General features: G+C 41.0%; 1 protein-coding gene across 2 annotated transcripts; it reads left to right on the forward strand.

The window, feature by feature from the left end:
* Nucleotides 1–239: 239 nt before the first annotated feature.
* On the forward strand, nt 240–17,363 carry LOC115111353 (guanine nucleotide-binding protein G(q) subunit alpha-like). 2 transcript variants are annotated; one of them, XM_029637313.2, is made up of 7 exons: nt 240–1,117; nt 7,633–7,817; nt 9,026–9,180; nt 9,451–9,579; nt 10,720–10,849; nt 12,621–12,774; nt 12,918–17,363. In XM_029637313.2, exons 1-7 carry the CDS (start codon nt 982–984, stop codon nt 13,106–13,108), a joined length of 1,080 nt encoding a protein of 359 aa, XP_029493173.1. In that variant the 5' UTR covers nt 240–981; the 3' UTR covers nt 13,109–17,363. The 2 variants fall into 2 exon arrangements, with proteins under 2 accessions (XP_029493173.1, XP_029493174.1); XM_029637314.2 differs by lacking the exon at nt 240–1,117 and adding an exon at nt 1,197–1,214.
* Nucleotides 17,364–21,554: the final 4,191 nt, after the last annotated feature.

Below are 21,554 nucleotides of genomic sequence, written 5' to 3' on the forward strand. Positions count from 1 at the left end.
ATGCCCATGATGTTGGAATGAGATGTTCGACGAGCAGGTGTCCACATACTTTTGGTCATGTAGTGTATGTATCATAAATTTAATAGCTTTTGGGTAATAAGAGCAGGTAGCGGTATCCCACCAACCGCTTGTCTATTCGGTTGGTGGGATACTTTGGAGTCACTTTTCTTCTGAGGACACTCCTGCTTACCACTGTCCGACGTCACCGGCTAGGAGTGGATATCTCTGTTATAAAAACACATGGAGAATTAAGGACAGGGGAAGGCTGAACGAAAAACGTTTTTTTTCCCCAACATTATTATAAGCAAACGTATAGCAGAATAATTTAAATGTCCCTGTTTTTGAAAGCACACGGATGACGCGTTTTTCCGTTTTGGGAAGTAGGCTAATGTGAGATTGGTGCGTTTTTTCTTGTGTTTTTCTTTCGTCAGAGAGAAATAACAGTATTCCTGCCTTGCGGATTGGAGTGTAAATCCGCCATATTCGGCTTTACCACGTCCGGGAGTCGAGCAATTGGAAATAAAGCGAACACGTTTATTCATGTATTTTCTCATCGAATGGATTATGGAACTATTAGGATACGAAGACATGCTTTAAAAAAATATGTGAAGAGGATGACTGGGCAAGAATGAGAATGCTTATCACATAGAACATTACGTATGATTGTTTTAAACGGTGCTGATGATCATATTTAAAAGGAAAATCAGACTACCCAATTAGAATTTCTGACATTTAGTTAACTCCCCGAGCCACTGTTTGCTGCCTGACAGTCCGTCAGAAAGCGAAGCGAAACGGGGGAGCAACAATTTCTCAAATAGCCTATACATTTTCCTCTCCTCCCAGGCTATGCCACTTTATAACGCGTCCATGTTTTTTTTGCATCTGTAATGGCGTGATTTGATATCCGTTAATTGTTTTGTTTTTTATCGCAACTGGAATCTGCGTAGTGCATAAAGAAGGAGGAAAGGTGATTTTAAAAGAATGACCCTAGACGCCATAATGGCGTGTTGCCTAAGCGAGGAGGCGAAAGAATCCAGGCGGATCAACGACGAGATCGAAAGACAGCTCCGCCGGGATAAGAGGGATGCTCGCCGGGAATTGAAGCTGTTGCTTCTCGGTAAGCTAGTGGTGATGATGAGTGATGAAAATAAAGGCGAAAATTAATGTTGGGTGGTGCTGCGCAAGCTACAGGGAATTGAAGCTGTTGCTTCTCGGTAAGCTAGTGGTGATGATGAGTGATGAAAATAAAGGCGAAAATTAATGTTGGGTGGTGCTGCGCAAGCTACACCTGAAAACCTGACTAACTTTGTAGCCAGCCACACATGCCAAATTGTAGCAGTTCTATCAATCTCAAGTGTTCCAAAGCAATTGTATTTGAATATTGCTACCATTTAGAATACAAAAAAAAATCGCACGAACCATCCAACTATTCATTTCATTACGTAGTAACTAGGATGATAGACTTGTGGTGTCTGTCTGTTTACGGACGAGGCCAAAGTCTAGGCGTTTTATTGGTAGCAATTACAGGGTCGAGAAATCCTGCGCTAAACATGCGTTTACCTGCACTGTGCACTACATATAACACATGTAGACGTTCTTGACTGTTTCGAGTCGGAACGTTTGGCCCAACAATCTGTGCACGCGACTTTCCCACGTCTCTGAATAAAGACAGCCTTTTTTTAAAGGTACACTCTGAGATACAGCTTTCTGTTCAATGGTAATTTAAATTCCTGACATTTAACCTACCCATTGACTCATGAAGAATATCATTTATGAATGCTTAGCACAGCTGTCTTTTTCTATCACACCCCCAAAATATAAAGGTTTATTCGTGTTTACAAACATGAAGACCTTAAGCAAGAAATAGGCTAATACCTTCAAAATATGTTTAAAGCTATCATGTAGATGTCATGGATTGTCAGTCCTTACATCTAGAGCTATGTCTATGAATTTGAGAGGGGTTACATTTCCCCAGCTCCATCCCTCAGCTTCTGTATAGGCCTATATCAGGAAAAGTGGCAGGGAAAACGTTTTGTTAATTTTTTTATCCTAGAATGTAAGTTTAATGGACCATCTTTTACTAAGTTACTATTCATTATTCAAGTCTGTCTGTTTTGATCCGTTTTGGATATAGGCCTGGCATACTGTATGATGAAAGTTACTTATGTAAAAAGCTGGGTTGTAAATGGACTTGGTTTGAAAGGGGCAGATGTCATCAAATCAACTCCTGCCTGCCTGACCTGAAAGCCAGCTCTGGGTCAGTAAACTGCATTTTCCTCACACTTTCTGCACGGCAGCAGCCGCAACAATTCTTTGAAATGCAGTATTGGTAATTCACAGAAGAAACAGGTCATTGTGAGGGGTCATTACTAACACACTAACATCACTTTAGTTTTATGGGTGTATCGAAGAAGTCCAACAGTTGTTAAACGACACTCATTTGAGGAGTGCATATACAGTGAACTTTTGCATTGTTGACATTTTTGCATCATTGACATTCTTTAAGAAGAATGTAGCTCAGTTAGCCAGGATAGCAATTGTGTGCAATTGCAGCTCACAATTCAGTGTGTTCCTGCATGTGGGCATTCCTTGCTAGCTAGCGGGAGCGACACCGGTAGACAGTGTCCTTTGCTCCTACCTGCCAAACACCTGCCCTCACCGTCGTTAACAGAATTGCAGGAAAACAGTGCCTGATTGGCGGTGATTGGTCAACCGTAGTGATTCTTCAGTAAATTCTTTGTGGTCATTCAACAAGAGACTTTTTATGCACGTTTTCATTGGGAAATACTGCACCAATCATCTTAGTTAGATGAAAAATTGCATGACTAAGATCTCCTCTGCAAAATTATGACAGATTAATGACCGATTCTTAAATTATCTTTGATTAATTCAGACTATTTTGAGGAACTGTATAGTGGCTACGGCATCTCAAAATGGACAAACAATACTATTGCAATTTTTCCAGTTTTTCAAGCGAAGGTCTTTTAAGAGAGTATGCCAGCACATTTGGTCGGTTCACCTAGACGACTTTGACTAACCGCCAGCCGAACTGAAGAATGCTGACGCCTTACCTAAAGTATCTTAATGGGACCACCCCTAAAGCAGTCTGTTTGTGAATTCAGGTGGGATCCTGGGTAACATGTATTCTATCACATACCATTGGACTGTCTGGTGCAAGTGTATAGGATAATATAAGAACATCAATATTATAATAGAAAGCACTTTAAATGAAATGTATTATGTTAGGCTACTTCATTATTATTTTATTTATCCTTGACCATCATTTGTGTTGTCTACAGCTACACGTCCTCATAGAACGTAGATGCACAATTCACAGTAAAAAGAAATGCAAGCAGTTTGTCTATGATGTAATATTTCCAATGTTGCGTTAGTTCCCTAAAAAATGACTTGTGTCAATGTTATGATGTAATCCGTGTGAGAGAAGCTGGTAGAGTGATGGGGGAAGACTGCTGCCTGGATACAGGCCAGCCTTATTCTGTGTTCGTAACCAAGTGGGAATTTACCACATACGACTAGGAAAAATCCACTTGAACGACCCTCCAACTGGTAATTACTAGTGGGAAACTCATCGATCATCCCTGAGCTCCGATTTCTCCCACGTGCGGAACTCAAATGTCACCTACTAAGGAAATGACCTCAAACAGCATTTTTGGCAGTTAAATGTAACAAAACAGTATTTATAAAAAGCAAACTATAAATGTTTTTGATTGATTTACTCTTTAAATTGCTTACAAGCTTGATAGCTGTACATTTAGGTTATGGTGTACGCACGATCTTGTACGCATCAAAGCACGTGAATGCATCCAACTGTTAGTTACAACTTGTAAATCCCACCTCCCACTTGTTTACAAACGGAGCATTAGAACACAGTACTGGTCTCTATGGTTTAGGCCTGATTTACCTGCTGCTCTGTTTGTGACAATCACATCAATGCTCTATAGACATTGGTGTAAAGTACTTAAGTAAAAATACTTTAAAGTACTATGTTTTTTGGGGGTATCTGTACTCTACTTTAAGTATTTATATTTTTGACAACTTTTACTCCACTACATTCCTAAAGAAAATAATGTACTTATTATTCCATTAATTTTCCCTGACACTGAAAAGTACTCGTTAGTTAAATGCTTAGCAGGACAGGGAAATGGTCCAATTCACACACTTATCAAGAGAACATCCCTGGTCATCCCTACTGATGATCTGGTGGACTCACTAAAAACGCATGCTTAGTTTGTTCATTTTGTTTGAGTATTGGAGTGTTCCCCTATTTATCCGTAAATGTAAACAAAAACAACAAGAAAATGGTTCCATCTGGTTAGCTTAATATAATGAATTTGAAATGATTTATACTTTTACGTTTGATGCTTAAGTATATTTGAACATTTACTTTTGATACTTAAGTATATTTAAAACCAAATACTTTTACTCAAGTAGTATTTTACTGGGTGACTTTCACTTTTACTTGAGTCATTTTCTATTAAGGTATCTTTACTTTTACTCAAGTATGACTGCTGGGTACTTTTTCCACCACTGTATATAGACCAGTGGTTCCCAAACTGTGGGTCGGTACTCACTTGTGGGTCACGGTAGGGGTCCGGGTGTGTCGTGGGATGCCATTTTTTTTTTTTTTTTTTTGCATTTCAAAAACAAATATATTTTGTTATTTAAAAAAAATATACATTTAAGTGTGAACTTAAATGACTAAAATCAAAAAAAGTATGTAGAAAAGATAAGGGACTTGTATATTTTTGAGAACTTACAATCAACAAAATAAAAGCTAGACAATCAGGCCCCGTTGATTTTGTTATAATGTTCGAGCATATGAACACAGCATTAGCTATGTCAAAATGCATAGAATTTGATTAAAAACTGCACAATTCTCTCAGCTCCATGCCAAAAACATGTTTAGAATTGCAGGAAATTAGCTTTAAAAATACATGTTCCCTCTAATGCCAGATTAATATTTTTTACTTATTATTTGGTCTGTGTATGTTTTTTCACTGCTCAACCCTTAAGACCCCTCAATTGGTGGGTCATGAACAAAAAAGTTTGGGAAGCTTTCTCTACTTCCTGTGTTGCTGTGTTTGACTCTGGGTTAGAGGGTACCACTTTAACACTTTCTGTAGGACCCTAACCGTATGCCTGGCAACACCCTTAGTCTGCAAAATATCTACATGTACTTTACAACAGGACCAGCTGTCTGTAGTCCACTGGTTTCAGTCCCAGCCAAAGACCAGTTGATGGTTTCATGTCTACTATCTCTAGTTATCAGAGTCATTCACCAGAGACGTGTTCTATCTCTGACCCAGAGTTACAGGCAGTGATGTGTTGCTCCCTTTCTCCCCCAGGACACACCTGCTTGCCCTCCCCTCCTCTCCTTATTTATAGCTTCATGTAAATTAAGAGGTTCTTCTATCTCCTCTCAGAACTTTGTGTGTGGGGGGGACAACTGTGTCCCTAATGGCACTCTATTCACTTTACAGTGCACTTTTATTTTTTTGGACATTTTTTGGTCAAAATAAGTGCACTATAACGGGAATAGGGAGACATTTGGGACACATCCTGAGTAATTCATCATCATGTTGTCCCTGTGTAGAACTAGTATAGGATATTAAACCAGTTGTGGTTTGATGGAGATAAGATACCTCATTATGTTGTCCCTGTGTAGAACTAGTATAGGATATTAAACCAGTTGTGGTTTGATGGAGATACCTCATTATGTTGTCCCTGTGTAGAACTAGTATAGGATATTAAACCAGTTGTGGTTTGATGGAGATAAGATACCTCATTATGTTGTCCCTGTGTAGAACTAGTATAGGATATTAAACCAGTTGTGGTTTGATGGAGATAAGATACCTCATTATGTTGTCCCTGTGTAGAACTAGTATAGGATATTAAACCAGTTGTGGTTTGATGGAGATAAGATTAAACCAGTTGTGGTTTGATGGAGATAAGATCATTATGTTGTCCCTGTGTAGAACTAGTATAGGATATTAAACCAGTTGTGGTTTGATGGAGATAAGATACCTCATTATGTTGTCCCTGTGTAGAACTAGTATAGGATATTAAACCAGTTGTGGTTTGATGGAGATAAGATACCTCATTATGTTGTCCCTGTGTAGAACTAGTATAGGATATTAAACCAGTTGTGGTTTGATGGAGATAAGATACCTCATCATGTTGTCCCTGTGTAGAACTAGTATAGGATATTAAACCAGTTGTGGTTTGATGGAGATAAGATACCTCATCATGTTGTCCCTGTGTAGAACTAGTATAGGATATTAAACCAGTTGTGGTTTGATGGAGATAAGATACCTCATCATGTTGTCCCTGTGTAGAACTAGTATAGGATATTAAACCAGTTGTGGTTTGATGGAGATAAGATATAGGATATTCAGTTGTGGTTTATGTTGTCCCTGTGTCCCTAGTAGAACTAGTATAGGATATTAAACCAGTTGTGGTTTGATGGAGATAAGATACCTCATCATGTTGTCCCTGTGTAGAACTAGTATAGGATATTAAACCAGTTGTGGTTTGATGGAGATAAGATACCTCATTATGTTGGCCCTGTGTATCAAATCAAATTCTTAGTCACATGCGCCAAATACAACATGTGTAGACCTTACAGTGAAATGCTTACTTACAAACCCCTAACCAACAATGCAGTTTAAAAAATATGAATAAGAAATAAAAGGAACAAGTAATTAAAGTACAGCAGTAAAATAACAATAGCGAGACTATATACCGGGGCTACCGGTACAGAGTCGATGTGCGGGGGCACCGGTTGGTCGAGGTAATATGTACATGTAAGTAGAGTTATTAAAGTGACTATGCATTGATAATAACCGAGAGTAGCAGTGGTGTAAAAGAGGGGGGGGGCAATGCAAATTGTCTGGGTAGCCATTTGATTAGATGTTCAGGAGTCTTATGGCTTGGGGGTAGAAGCTGTTTAGAAGTCTCTTGGACCTAGACTTGGCGCTCCGGTACCGCTTGCTGTGCGGTAGCAGTGAGAACAGTCTATGACTAGGGTGGTAGAGGTACATTTAGGTTCTGTTGAGGACCCTTGTAAAGGATCTCTCCAGGATCCAGATCTAGAGCTCACATCACAATAGTTATTGTATCCATAGAGATGTTGTTCTTGGTCACTGACCAGGCCAAGAAATCTAAGGAGCTGGCAGGAGCAGCTGGGAAAGGAGATTGAGAATGTGTGTGTGTCTAAATGTGAATAGGGCTGTAATAGGTGATTATGGATTGTTTGTCTTGACTCTGGGTCAGATGCTATCCTTGTCTGGATATAGTGCCTCGCACTTCTTCAATTACCCATTCCATTTCCAAGATGGCGTAGCAGTCAGACATCTTTGTCTTCGTCTTGTGTCCCGTGTGTTTATCTTTTATCTGTATATATATCTATTGTATTATTGACTGTATGTTTGTTTATATCATGTGTAACTCTGTCTTGTTGTTTGTGTCGCTTTGCTTTATCTTGGCCAGGTCGCAGTTGTAAATGAGAACTTGTTCTCAACTAGCCTACCTGGTTAAATAAAGGTGAATAAAAAAACAAACATGTATTCCTTCCTTCCCCATCCTCAACTCACCCCTCTCCCCTTTTACCAGGTACTGGAGAGAGTGGGAAGAGCACCTTCATTAAACAGATGAGAATCATCCATGGCACCGGCTACTCAGAGGAGGACAAGCGAGGCTTCACCAAGCTGGTGTACCAGAACATCTTTACTGCCATGCAGTCCATGATCCGTGCCACAGAGACCCTAAGGATCCCTTACAAATATGAGCACAACAAGGTAAGGAGGGAAAGGGGAATGGAAGTGTGTGTGTGACAGTGAGAATGAGAGAGATGTGTTACTGAGAGTAATCTCCTCCTTTATGCTATCTTTCATGGAACAGTCGTCCACAATCACATCCTGTCTGTTTTGGCACTTCCTGTGTCTTCCTGTCACGCTCATCCAACCCCCTTCCATGTCATCCAGCCAAGGGTTTGTGTGTCAGCGAGAGGAAAGTCATCTGGTGGACTAAACCTAATTCTGCCTATTCGTTTGACCAAATAGAGGTGCTATCCCCTTCCGGTTACAAAAAGTTGGGTCTGCAGAAAAGAAAGTTCTCAAGTCACATCTAGAACTGCAGGTAATTCCACATGAAACTGGCCAATAGAGGAACTGAGACCTATCTGTTATCGACTGGCCAGGTCTCATTTGAATCCCTAGGCCTGGTGTGACATCTGACCATGTAGTCTCATGTTGTTATTTGAGGATCGGATGGTTCCCTTATGTATGTTCAGTGGTTTATCTGTTGTTCGTTAGTGTTCATATAGTCTTATTGATTAAATCACAAGTGGCCTGTATTGTATATGAAGCCTGTGGTATTTTCCTGTTGTGCTGGATTAACGATTGGATACTTTCAACAGGGGGCAGTAGCATGTCATTCCCAGGTTGTCACTAGGAAAAAACAATCACTTCCTTTTTGGGTTTTGGTAACAAGGTACAGTAGAAATAAGTCATGAGGTGAGGCCAGATAAGGAAGTGAAGACAGTCATGTGACATAGGGAAATTCATTTTCCTTTTTGTAAGTAACATTAGAACGTGATACTTCTGGAGTTGGGCTATGTGGTAGCTTCATATTAGGCCCTAAGAATAATCTGTGGAACGGCATAGTGAAAGAAAAAGGCTGCGTTTTTAGGTTATTTTTTTGCAGGCTGTGCATCTCAGAAGATTCCTATATGATATTATTGGACTTCCTGAGACGTTAATTAAACACCTCACCCACCTCAGTCATGGGATCTGATCATCTGTGTACTACAATTGCAAAATAGACCACCTGGAACGCGGCCATAGTCATCAACCGTCAAGATTGCCTGCCTCTGCCTGGGTTATGCTTTAGTCCCATTTCAGACACATAGAACCTTGAATTGATGCCATTTAATTGATATGTTTGTTTCTGTCGACGGAAAGTCTAACCTGGAGGTTAAACCTTAATCAGTTTTTTTCCCTCTCAGGGCAACGCTAACGTGGTCCGAGAGGTGGATGTGGAGAAAGTCAGCACGTTGGCAAACCGCTACATAGACGCCATCAAGTGTTTATGGAACGATCCAGGCATCCAGGAAGCTTACGATAGGAGACGGGAGTACCAGCTGTCGGACTCTACCAAATAGTGAGTAAATGAGATCTCTAACTCTACTTATGAAGGCCATTCCTGCGAGTTGCTAACTTCAATCCCAGACAGACAACTTCAATGGTCACGATGCTATAAATACTGTACTTTATCTATGGTCAAATAGTTAGTAAATACAAGATTTCATGGTCGACTGTTCCCTAGGCTGCCAACTTAAAATGTCCGACCATGTCTTTGGTAATTTTTTTCTATACTTTCATATATTATCATCACCTGTCAGTGGGCACAATACTTTTTTTGTCTCCGTAGTTACATGAATGCGCTGGACCGGATCGCAGAGGCCTCTTACCTTCCCACTCAGCAGGATGTGCTGAGAGTTAGGGTCCCCACTACGGGCATCATTGAGTACCCCTTTGACCTCCAGAGTGTCATCTTCAGGTATGCCAACCATCAAGCTCACTGGGCTGTTCTATTCTAACAAAGGAACAATGGAATAGAATGACACCCTGAGATGGATTGTCTCAGTTCTCACACTAGCCACTGATTATATGTACTATTCCACTTCCATAATGATGTAGTGGGGAGAACAGACCAGTGGGTAGAGTTCTATCAATTGATGTTATATTCTTGGGGTATCTACCCTCAGTGGCCAGTTAATTAGGTACACCCATCTAGTACCGGGTTGGACCCTACCTTTTCCTCCAGAACAGCCAGAGTTCTTCAGGGGATGGAAACATTGCTCAATTGGTATCAAGGTACCTAATGTGTGCCAGGAAAACATTCCCTTCACCATTACACCAGGCAGGATGGGGCTATGGACTCCTGCTGCTTACGCCAAATCCTGACTCTGCCAACAGCATGATGCAACAGGAACCGGGATTCGTCAGAACAGTTGCTGTTTTTCCACTCCTCCATTGTTGGTGATCACATGCCCACTGGAGCCGCTTATTGTTTCTAGCTAATAGGAGTGGAAGTCGGTGTGGTCATCTGCTGCAATAGCCCATCCGTGACAAGGACTGGCCAGTTGGACATTCCGAGATACAGTTCTTGACACCACTGTTGTAGTGTGCTGTTATTTTCACAATTCTCGCCATTCTCCTTCAACCTCTCATTAACGAGATATTTTCGACGACAGGACTGCCGCTGACTGGAAGTTTTTTTTCTTCTATTTTCGCAGCATTCTCTGTAAACTCTAGACACGGTTGTGCATGAAAAGCCCAGAAGGCAGAGCGTTTCTGAGATACTGGAACCAGCGTGCCTAGCACTGACAAACATACCACGCTCAGGTCACTCGTTTTGCCCATTCTAATGTTCAATTGAACAGTAAGTGAATGCCTCGATGCCAGTCGGTCTGCTTTTATATAGCATCCCAAGACCACATGAGCACTGTCTGTAGGAGTGAACCATTTTGGCAATGGGGTGTTGTACCTAATAAATAGTGTGTAGTACCAGCTTGGAAGTTCACTAAAACAATGATCATGTAGTGAACACGAATAGGACCTACAGTATATTTCCATGCCAACTCGAGTGGTACTCAAGTCATCTGCACCTAACGTTGCTCCTCTGTTCCTATGACAGGATGGTGGACGTGGGGGGTCAGAGGTCAGAGAGGAGGAAGTGGATACACTGCTTTGAGAATGTCACATCCATCATGTTTCTGGTGGCACTAAGCGAGTATGACCAGGTGCTCGTAGAATCTGATAACGAGGTAAGCGTTGTTATTTACAACTGTACTGTATGTTTATTTAACACACACACACACACACACACACCAGGGCTGGCGTTATGGGTGGGCCTTAGGGGGTCTGCCCTACCGTACTTCCTTGCTTGTTCAAATAAAATATTTAAATATAATTTTTTACTGAGACGAGCGATGACAAAGACTCATTCTCAGATAAAGCAGCGCCCCTCTGTCTCAGTATGTGTAGCCCTGATGCTGTCTGGCTAAAAAGGGTTATGGCATGTCATACTCTTTTTGGCCATAAAGCATCAGGTACATGGGATATTTTATTTAAACAGGCAAGTCAGTTAAGAACCAATTCTTATTTACAGTGATGGCCTACCGGGGAACAGTGGGTTAACTGCCTTGTTCAGGGGCAGAACGACAGATTTTTACCTTGTCAGCTCGGGGATTCGATCTAGCAAACGTTCGGTTACTGGCCCAACGCTCTAACCACTAGGCTACCTGCAGCCCTGGATATATATAGTAAGACAGAGAGGCGCTGTATCGCTCGCTCAGATGCTTTCTCCAGTGAGTTTCAGCTACTTGCGAATTAAAGGAATGTTGGCGCGTGCACGGGATGCTGTTCAGATGCTGGAATGATTTTGGACGAACGTGCGAAAGTAACCTACTTTTTGAAGGGATTTGTTTGACAATCAGATGAAAAAATTGACTGGTTGTGTTAATGCCACATTAAAAAGGTAATACATTTTTACAGTTAATTGACATGTCTTTTACTATTAAACCCATTAAAAAAACAGGCGGTTCCGTGAAGAAAAAAAGAAAAGAAAAAACCTTACCCAACTATGGAAATCAAATGCCTGTCCAAATGATTCGTTCTGGCGCTGGCCCTGACACACACACAAAGTTAACAGCAGCACTTTGCATAAAGTTACATCATTTGACAATAGGACTCCCAATAATATCCAAAAAAGCAAGTTAAATACAGGTCTCTGAAACGTTGTACAATTCTGTCACTCAAATTACATTATTACAATGGACAACATAATGTGAATATCTGTGGCTCTGGTCTTCTCTCTCAACTATGGTGTACAATAGACACGTATTACAGGCACACCTCTGCACTTTTGAAGGTGAAAGGCTTTTCCTTATTTAAAATAATGAAGATAAGAGTTCTTTTTCCAGCTAGACTTCCCTTCCACTTGGAAAGCAGTTGTAAATGACTCCTGCAGCTGTTTTGAATACAGCCTCGGGGCGACAGAACTTCCTCAAAGGCACACCATCTGTTTGTTCCCAGCAGTTTCCAGCATGCTCTTGGTTTTTTCACTGTCTGTGTCCTTGGGGGAAATAACTGAGACCATTAAAACATCATGGTGACGATACAATAGAAACAGCATAAGACCAGTTGGTTGGATGTAAAGCTGTGAAATTTGATCGTTTTGTCACCTGTACTTCAGACCTCCATGCAAATCTGAGAATTGTGAGACCTGAAAGATTGCTTGTGGAGCACCGCACACAAATGAGCAGAGATTTGTGACAATACTCTTGTCTAAATGGATATGGCATCATAAAATGGACTTTGTGGATCACTTTAGGTGCGGTGTGTATCTAGCAGTGAATGTAAAGGTTAAAAGAAAGTACATAGCAGCCCAGTGGTGAAATGAAAAGGCATCTGGAGGCCATCTCTCTCTCTCTGATTTAAAGCCTGTACTTAACGGGATAGTGTAGCTGAACTATCCCTTTTTAATGAAAGCAGCTGGACTTAAACTGTGTTCTTCTACTCTCGTTTCTCTCTCAGAACCGAATGGAGGAGAGTAAAGCCTTGTTCAGGACCATCATCACATATCCCTGGTTCCAGAACTCTTCCGTCATCCTCTTCCTCAACAAGAAGGACCTCTTGGAGGAGAAGATCATGTATTCCCACCTGGTCGACTACTTCCCAGAGTTTGACGGTGAGTGGCCTCTGGGGAAAAATAGAGTTCCTTTTTACTTAAAGCCCATGGGTATAATGGTTTATAACTTGTTAAAAGCATTCATGAGCCTTTTTATAATGTGTAATAACAAGGCTTATAATATGTTTATGTCTCTAACATAGGTCCCCAGAGAGATGCCCAGGCTGGCCGCGAGTTCATCCTGAAGATGTTTGTGGACCTGAACCCAGACAGCGACAAGATCATCTACTCCCACTTTACCTGCGCCACGGACACAGAGAACATCCGCTTTGTGTTCGCCGCTGTCAAAGACACCATCCTGCAGCTCAACCTGAAGGAGTACAACCTGGTGTGAAACCATAGAGTTTGAATATTAGAAGGGACTTCAGCATGAGCACAGCAAGGCTGGGGCCCAGAGACCTTTCTCCAACTTATTCTATGTCAAATCTGTGAAGAAAAAAAGAATGGTTGCATAATATTAATTTATTGCTATTGTTGACCCTTTTTTTCTATTTAAAAGAACATGATTGAAGGATTTAGGGGGTTTGAAGGTCACTGTTGGATGTGTAAAGCACAGTTCCTCCAATTATTCTGATTGTTTTTAGCTTTATTTTTTAAGACACATTGAGTGACTGCTGGGTTCTGTCCAATGCCTCTGAACTTGATTCCAAGGTGCTCCCGCCATTTAGTTTTTGATTGGATCTAGTCGGTCCATTCCAGCGCCAGTCTGTGGCCCCACTCTCCTGCTTGTCAACTAAGACCTCTGGAGTTCGAATTCATGAATGAACACATTTTTCTTCCCCTGACAGGGTGAAAAGTGTTGACACTGTGATTTGTTAAAATTATTGGTTTGATTATTGCATCCACTTTAGTACCGTTTGACGTGTACAATCAGCCACACAGTAGGTCAGTCATTTTACTGGGCTGTATAGTGAGGGGGCATCATGATGCTCATCACCCATCGCAGTCCCTAGGGTCAGGAGTCAGTTATTTTGGAATCAGGTTGTGCTGTACCAGGCGTTTTAAGGTCCTATTTATTGCCGATGCCAAAAGGATGTAGCGTTAACTCGAGGCTCCCTTTCACGCTGTTAACTAGAAAGAGTGTTGGAGGCAAGACAGGACACAGCCTTTTGAAGGATCCAAGAGTTTACCGTGCGCACGTGTGACCTTTTTAAAGTGTTTCACCACGTTTTTGGTTAGACTTTTCTCCCCCATCTTGTATTAATTGTTGAATGCCAAAAACCACTTGTTTGAGTCAGTAAGCCAAGCCTGACAAAACTCATTCACTGGAGTCCATAGGATCGTTGTTGTTAATGCCAATCGTAGTGGCCATTGTGAGGATATGATAATACTATTGACAGTAGAAGCTGAACTCCGCTAATGACCGGTTGTGAGTATGTGGACGGTTGTAACCATAAGCCCCTTTTTATTAAAGGCTTGAGTTTGGAAATCCTTACAAAGTATGAAATGGCTATTTTATTTTGCCCAGACAGAGGCAGGGACTGGCGGCTGGAGGACCTTGCTCTGCTGATGGGTGACAGTCAGATGTGAGAATCTGCCTTTGAAAGAGGTTATTCTCTTGTAGAGGGGCTGCTAGTCTTCTCTCACTGCCTGGACTGAGCTGGGCCACCGCAAATGCAGCTATGGCAGCCAGTCATAGCTCCGAGGTCTCACGTAGACTGAGCAACCACAATGCAGTTGTGTCCTTTTGTTGTACGATCGCAGCACGGCTGTCCGACTGTTTTAGTTTGTTAGCAGTGGAGATGATTAGTTGTTTCCCACGTTAAAGGGGGCGGAGCATTGAGCACAATTTGTAATCCCTCACTTCTCAGTGGCTCTGACCCCCAGTTATTTCTCTGAGTATATATTTTTGTAACAATGCCCTAAGCCTGTAATTGACATTGAGGCATAGTGCAATTATGAATGCTATAATCATTGTACATCTCTCTCTTATTTATATATACAGTTGAAGTTGGAAGTTTACATACACTTAGATTTGAGTCAATAAAACTCATTTTTCAACCACTCCACAAACCTCTTGTTAACGAACTATGGTTTTGGCAAGTCGGTTAGGACATCTACTTTGTGCATGACACAAGAAATTTCTCCAACAATTGCTTACAGACAGATTATTTCACTTTAATTCACTTTATCACAATTCCAGTGGGTCAGAAGTTTACATACACTAAATTGACTGTGCCTTTAAACAACTTGGAAAATTCCAGAAAATTATGTCATGACTTTAGAAGCTTCTATCAATTGGAGGTGTATTTCAAGGCCTACCTTAACTCCGTGCCTTCTTGCTTGACATCATGGGGAAATCAAAGGAAATCAGCCAAGACCTCAGAAAAACAATTGTAGACCTCCGCAAGTCTGGTTCATCTGTGGTAGCAATTTCTAAACACCTGAAGGTACCACGTTCATCTGTACAAACAATAGTACGCAAGTATAAACACCATGGGACCACGCATCTATCATACCTCTCAGAAAGGACACTCGTTCTGTCTCCTAGAGATTAACATACTTTGGTGGGAAAAGTGTAAATCAATCCCAGAACAACAGCAAAGGACCTTGTGAAGATGCTGGAGGAAACGGGTACAAAAGTATCTATATCCACAGTAAAATGAGTCCTATATCGACATAACCTGAAAGGTCGCTCTGCAAGGAAGAAGCCACTGCTCCTGAACTGCCTTAAAAAAATCCAGACTACTGTTTGCAACTGCACATGGGGACCAAGATTGTACTTTTTGGAGAAATGTCCTCTGGTCTGATGAAACAAAAATATAACTTTTTTGGCCATAATGACCATCGTTATCTTTGGAGGAAAATGGGGGTGCTTGCAAGGCGAAGAACACCATCCCAACCGTGAAGAACAGGGGTGGCAGCATCATGTTGTGGGGGTGCTTTGCTGCAGGAAGTACTGGTGCACTTCACAAAACAGATGACATCATGAGGGAAGAAAATTTTGTGGATATATTGAAGCAACATTTCAAGACATCAGTCGGGAAGTTAAAGCTTGGTTGCAAATGGGTCTTCCAAATGGACAATGACCTCAAGCCATTTTGCCTCTTTGGAAGTATGCTTAAGGACAAGAAAGTCAGGGTATTGGAGTGGCCATCAGAAATCCCTGACCTCAACCCTATAGAACATTTCTGGGCAGAACAGAAAATGTGTGTGCGAGCAAGGAGGCCTACAAACCTGACTCAGTTACACCAGCTCTGTCAGGAGGAATGGGCCAAAATTTAATCATTTTATTGTGGGAAGCTTGTGGAAGGCTACCTGAAATGTTTGACCCAAGTTAAACAATTTAAAAGCAATGCTACCAAATACTAATTGAGTGTATGTAAACTTCTGACCCACTGGGAATGTGATGAAATAAACCATTCTCTATTATTCTGACATTTCACATTCTTAAAATAAAGTGGTGATCCTAACCGACCTAAGACAGGGAATTTTTACTATGATTAAATGTATTTGGCTAAGGTGTATGTAAACTTCCTACTTAAACTGTATGGCAGCATCCATGTTGGCTTTGTAATCATTACTTTTTTGCCAGATTGAATGTGCAATATTGAAAATATCTCTTAATATATGGCTAATTCATTTGTGAAAAAACATGTTTTTAAGAGGAGAATGTATATATTTTTTTGCCAGTTAATTTTTCAACAAGAAACCAAGTGCAGTTTTAGATCTGCATAATGAGCAATCAATATGATCTAACGGAACGGTTTGCCAGAAGCTGCAATAGCTTTTGTTCATTCACTTTTGTATGAAAGACTGCAGACTCCAATTACAGGGCTAATTCCATTGGTTTAGACCGAAATACTGGCTTCAGGAAATGAGCACTTGTCCTAAGTATTACTAGATGAGTGTTTTGAAAACACTTAATTTCTTCCTTTCCTCATTGGAGTAGTCACTGATCTAGCATGATTGGATATGTTATAGCAAGAATCCCACTAGTCACAGATGTGAGTTCAACGCCTAGTTTAGATTTTTCATTTGTTTGAGTTGTCAACTAATGGGAATTCAATGTGAAATCAACAAAAAACACCATGTCATTGGATTTAGGTTAAGTTATGTGAAAAAAACATTCTCTTACAATTATTTTTTTCCCCCGAAACCAATCAGTTTTCCAAGTAGATTTTCCAAGTTTGAGTTTAAATGACTAAAACAACATTGATTTAATCAGTTTTTGTCCACTGGGATCCCACTGCCAGATTAGTGATTTCTCCAAGGAAGGGAGGCAGGAAGGATGTATGAAAGTATTCAAACAGGGCTTTGGTTTCCCCTAGTCCTCCCCACACTGGGACTACTGTGTTCCGTTGGGGCTTATTGTTCAGGGGCCATTTATCGTAATGCTGCACCCCCTGAAGTTTCTTAGCTCAGTCTTAAACATGAACATGTGACCAAGCAACGGTTCCAATGTCCAGTAAGAGTAAGCTGTTCAAAAATACCTTCCAGTGTCTTTTTGCTGTCGAGGGTCCACGAAAACGACCCTAGATTAGAACCATTCCGAGTTCCAACATGCTTGAACCTATCCTGGATTGTGTTCATTAGGCATGCAACGGCAAATGTTTTCGAAAAATAAAGAGTTTGTTATTGGACAAGGCCAGGTTTGTCAGTTTTATTCTATTTGGTGCCTAATGAGCACGACCCAGTTCCTTCAGATCTGTAACATTGAAGGAGTAGGGGGCAGGGGCTAGGGAATGGGACGTGGGGGTGTATTTTTACCAGCACTTGATTACCAGAGTGGGTCATGCGTTAGAATGCAGGTAGGGGATCAAATGTGGCACTCTCCATAATGGCACCACGCTCACAATATGCTAGGCACACACATTTGTTTAAATAGATTTCAAATCCAGTTGAGGAATGTACATTAATAGAAGCTTTTGCATTTCTTTTGATGGCCAATCATCAGAATGTACATTCTTTCAAATGTATTTATGAACTATATAAAAGTGATAGAAAAAAATTAACATGTGCATGTGCCTCCTGCTCTTATTTAATTAAGGAACACTTCATGTTTCCGCTCTCTAAATGAATATGTATGACACCTGTATGAACATGTTTCAGTATTCACATCGAGACCAGAAGGCTATGTCACGAAGCCAGCCAGAAAGTAACAGGAAAGACAGCTAAATGTATATTTGAAGCGTGCGCGTGCACACACACACACACACACACACACACACACACACACACACACACACACACACACACACACACACACACACACACACACACACACACACACACACACACACACACACACACACACACAAAGTGAGTGTAGATAGATGCCATAAAGGGTGGCAGATAGCCTAGCGGTTAAGAGTGTAGGGCCAGTAACCAAAAGGTTGCTGGTTCAAATCCCTGAGCCAACTAGGTGAAAAACATTTCCACTTGCCCTTGAGGAAGGAATAATTACATAATTACTTCTCAAAGGCATTCTGGATAAGAGTTCAATTAAAATAATGAATTCCTTTCCTAGAGGTGCTTGGCAGATATTTACCTTGTGAGGTCACTGGTTTTGGTGCAATAGAGACCATGACAAGGAACAACTTGTGCAACTAGGCTATGGAATTGCATGACAAAACAGAGTGATGGCCTCTATTAAAAAGAGGAGGATTCCAACAGTTTTCTATAGGCTAGGCCTACTATGTTATTTCTCAAATTTTCCTAATATTAAGCACATTGCTTCTCTTTACAACAGTTCTATAGCCTACCAGGCTGGCATGAAAATGAACCACGGGAAAAGTGTCCTCCATTTGCTATTTAAGTGCATAGATGAAATGTTTTCCCCCCTTGCTCCAGTTTCGAGAAAGGTGCATGATAATGGTACATTCTAAATCAAAACAAATGTAACACATTATTTAGTATATGTAAAGACAAAATTAAATCAAGAATAGTCTGATAGGTGACAATATTAGCCTATCACTTGTGAACGATGACCAGCTTGTGTGCAGTAAGTAAGGCAAGAAACAGTGCATGGCTTTTTTTTGCTACTTTTTCAAACCATAGGCCTATATGTTTTGAAAAGGTTAGAATCACAACTAAAGTGGCCAAATAACTTCTTAAAATGAATCACATGAATCTGCTTTACAACTGGCATAGAGCCTAACTGGCATACATACGCAGTGTGTGAGTTTCAGATCTAGGGAAGATCATTTCAACATAAAAATGCACCTTTATTAAAAAAAACATTACATGCATAATCGCATTTGTGGTGACTTTCCCATTAATGCAACATTTGAGTTTATAGCCTACTGCCACGTGAGCATGGCTGCGCTTATAAAGTGAAGAAATAGCCTAATAGTTTATCAACATTTTAACGTTCTGATCTGTTGCGTCAGCCTCATTGCTTAAATTATTTTTTTAATGCTAGTGGTTGTATTAATTTGGGATCTATCGCATCCCACATCTGTCCCAGACTAGGTTTGGAATATTTCTTTCTCGCACAGAATAGGTAAACTTTTGCACCATAGGGGATAGTAGATTGACATAGGCTAGAACTTTTGCTGTTTGTTAGGTCAACTCATCTTATTGGTTGACGAAAAGTAAATGTGGACAGTTCTTCCAATATCTTCAATATGCGCCTCGGATTTGGATAAGAACACGCGCAGTTGCGTCCCGAATGTATCGGTCTTCACTGGTCACATTACCGAGAGCCATGTGAGTGAGAGGGCATTCGGAGCATGCAGACCGTAGAAGGGAATTATAATTATTATATTCAGTCCAAGGGCACAACGGACCACTGGCCGTAAAATGCATGGATTTTTTTAGGAGGCATTCAGGCCACACAAAGGGGATGCCACCGGGAAACTCGAGGCATTATCAAGTGCTTGTCGAATTGTGAATGAGAGACTGATAAAGTGCATATAGCCTGCGCAAAAAAATAAGCAGAGCTCTTGCCTTTCAAGCGACTTTTTTTCAAATTATCATTAGTCACATCATGCAGACTTAGAATGTATTAAAAATCAAACCATATAGCCCAACGTTCGTATCATAACTTAAGTTACATTAATAACTCTAAATGAAGCATATCGGAGTTGGTTTCTTAGTTAACTGCTCAACACAGAATAGCCGCATGTGCGTGTACTACCTCAAATTGTTTTGAGAAAATATTGTTTCTATTTTATTCAGCTTTGTTCAATTGAATTCTTTATACTATAAATTAATGCCACATAATTCTAAGCAAATCTTGTCTGCTAAATGAACTAATGTAACCCACAGCCATATGGCACAGCCAGATCACAGCCTCACATAATGACAACTCAAAGTATGCTATTCTGTTCTTATGAAATAGACTACATTTTCTTAATATCATGTTTCTTTAAACCTGTCTAAAATAATATTGGAATTATTGTGATGGTACATTTATTAAATGTAGATGTTCCAACGGTCTGCCTCAGTGGCTTGCAGGCTATGCCTGGAAGGCAGCAGAAGCTAAATGTGTTTATGTTAATTCACGGTCAATTACTATGAGACTGGCAGTTATTTGCTTTACAATCACCGGCTGACAAAATTTCATGACCATCACAGCCCTACTCACAACCGCAGACCACGTGTACTCACGCCATCCCAGGATCTCCACATCTGGCTTCTTCATCTGTGAGATCATCTGAGAACGGCCACCTGGACAGCTGATGAAATTGAGGAGTAATTCTGTCTTTAATAAAGCCCTTTTGTGGGGAAAAACTGATTCTGATTGGCTGGGCCTGGCTCCCAAGTGGGTGGGCCTATTCCCTCCCAGGCACACCCATGGCCATGCCCTTCCCAGTCGTGAAATCCATTGATTAGGGCCTAATGAATTTATTTCAGTTGACTGATTTCCTCCTGTAACTCAGTAAAATCAATTAAATTGTTGCATGTTGCGTTTATATTTTTTGTTCAGTATTATTAGCCAAAATAGATAATTAAACTAATCTATTTCTAAAGCAGGAAGACTCTAAATTGGAAGTCTTATTTAGTGTTACTTTTGTCATATGAGCCTAGGTATTATAGAAACATAACAGTGCCTTAGTCTCCTTGTAACTACAGGTAACTGCCAAAATATTGGAAACACCAACATAAAGTGTCTTAATAGGGTGTTGGGCCACCATGAGCCACCGAAACAGCTTCAATGCGCCTTGGCATAGATTCTACAAGTGTCTGGAACTCTACTGGAAGGATGTGACACCATTCCTCCATGACAAATTCATTTTTTTATTTTTTTAATGGTGGTGGAAAACAGTGTCTGAGGCGCAGCTCCAGAATCTGTTAAATTGGGTTAACATCTGGTGACACACACACACACCCACACCCTTTAAACCCCCTATGTTCCTCCGAGATCTCTTCTAGCCATGGTAGCCAAAATAATGGGCAACTGGGCATTTTTATACATGATCCTAAGCATGATGGGATGTTTTAATTGCTTAAATAACTCAGGAACTACACCTGTGTGAAAGCACCTGCTCGCAATTTACTCAACCTGGTCTCAGGGATAGACATAACATACCCTGGGTTTATTAGCGCGGAAATCGACTCTGCCGCTTGAGCATGCTTTTGCGGCACAGTCGATAGCGCGCCGGAACTCGGGATCGAAGGTTCGAGACCTGCTCCCTGCTGTTTCATTACATTGGTGTCAGAAGTTGGATCGGACCTTGCATCCACAACAGTGCGTGTGCTTGGCTGGTGAGCGCGTTCCTGTAAGACGTAGAGTCGCAAGCTAGCGCGAGGACGCGCTCTTTGAAAGGTGGGAGTAGTGTGACGACCCTGGGTTTATAAGCGGAAATCGACTTTGCCAATTGAGCATGCTTTTG

Source organism: Oncorhynchus nerka, linkage group LG27 (assembly GCF_034236695.1).
Source record: "Oncorhynchus nerka isolate Pitt River linkage group LG27, Oner_Uvic_2.0, whole genome shotgun sequence".
NCBI lineage: Eukaryota > Metazoa > Chordata > Actinopteri > Salmoniformes > Salmonidae > Oncorhynchus > Oncorhynchus nerka.

Bases quoted from the DNA above. Each gene is read 5' to 3' on its own strand.
- LOC115111353 (XM_029637313.2), top strand. From the start codon at position 982: ATGACCCTAGACGCCATAATGGCGTGTTGCCTAAGCGAGGAGGCGAAA. The intron at 1,118-7,632 runs GTAAGCTAGTGG...CCCTTTTACCAG, and splicing joins ATTGAAGCTGTTGCTTCTCG to GTACTGGAGAGAGTGGGAAG. The intron at 12,775-12,917 runs GTGAGTGGCCTC...TCTCTAACATAG, and splicing joins CTACTTCCCAGAGTTTGACG to GTCCCCAGAGAGATGCCCAG.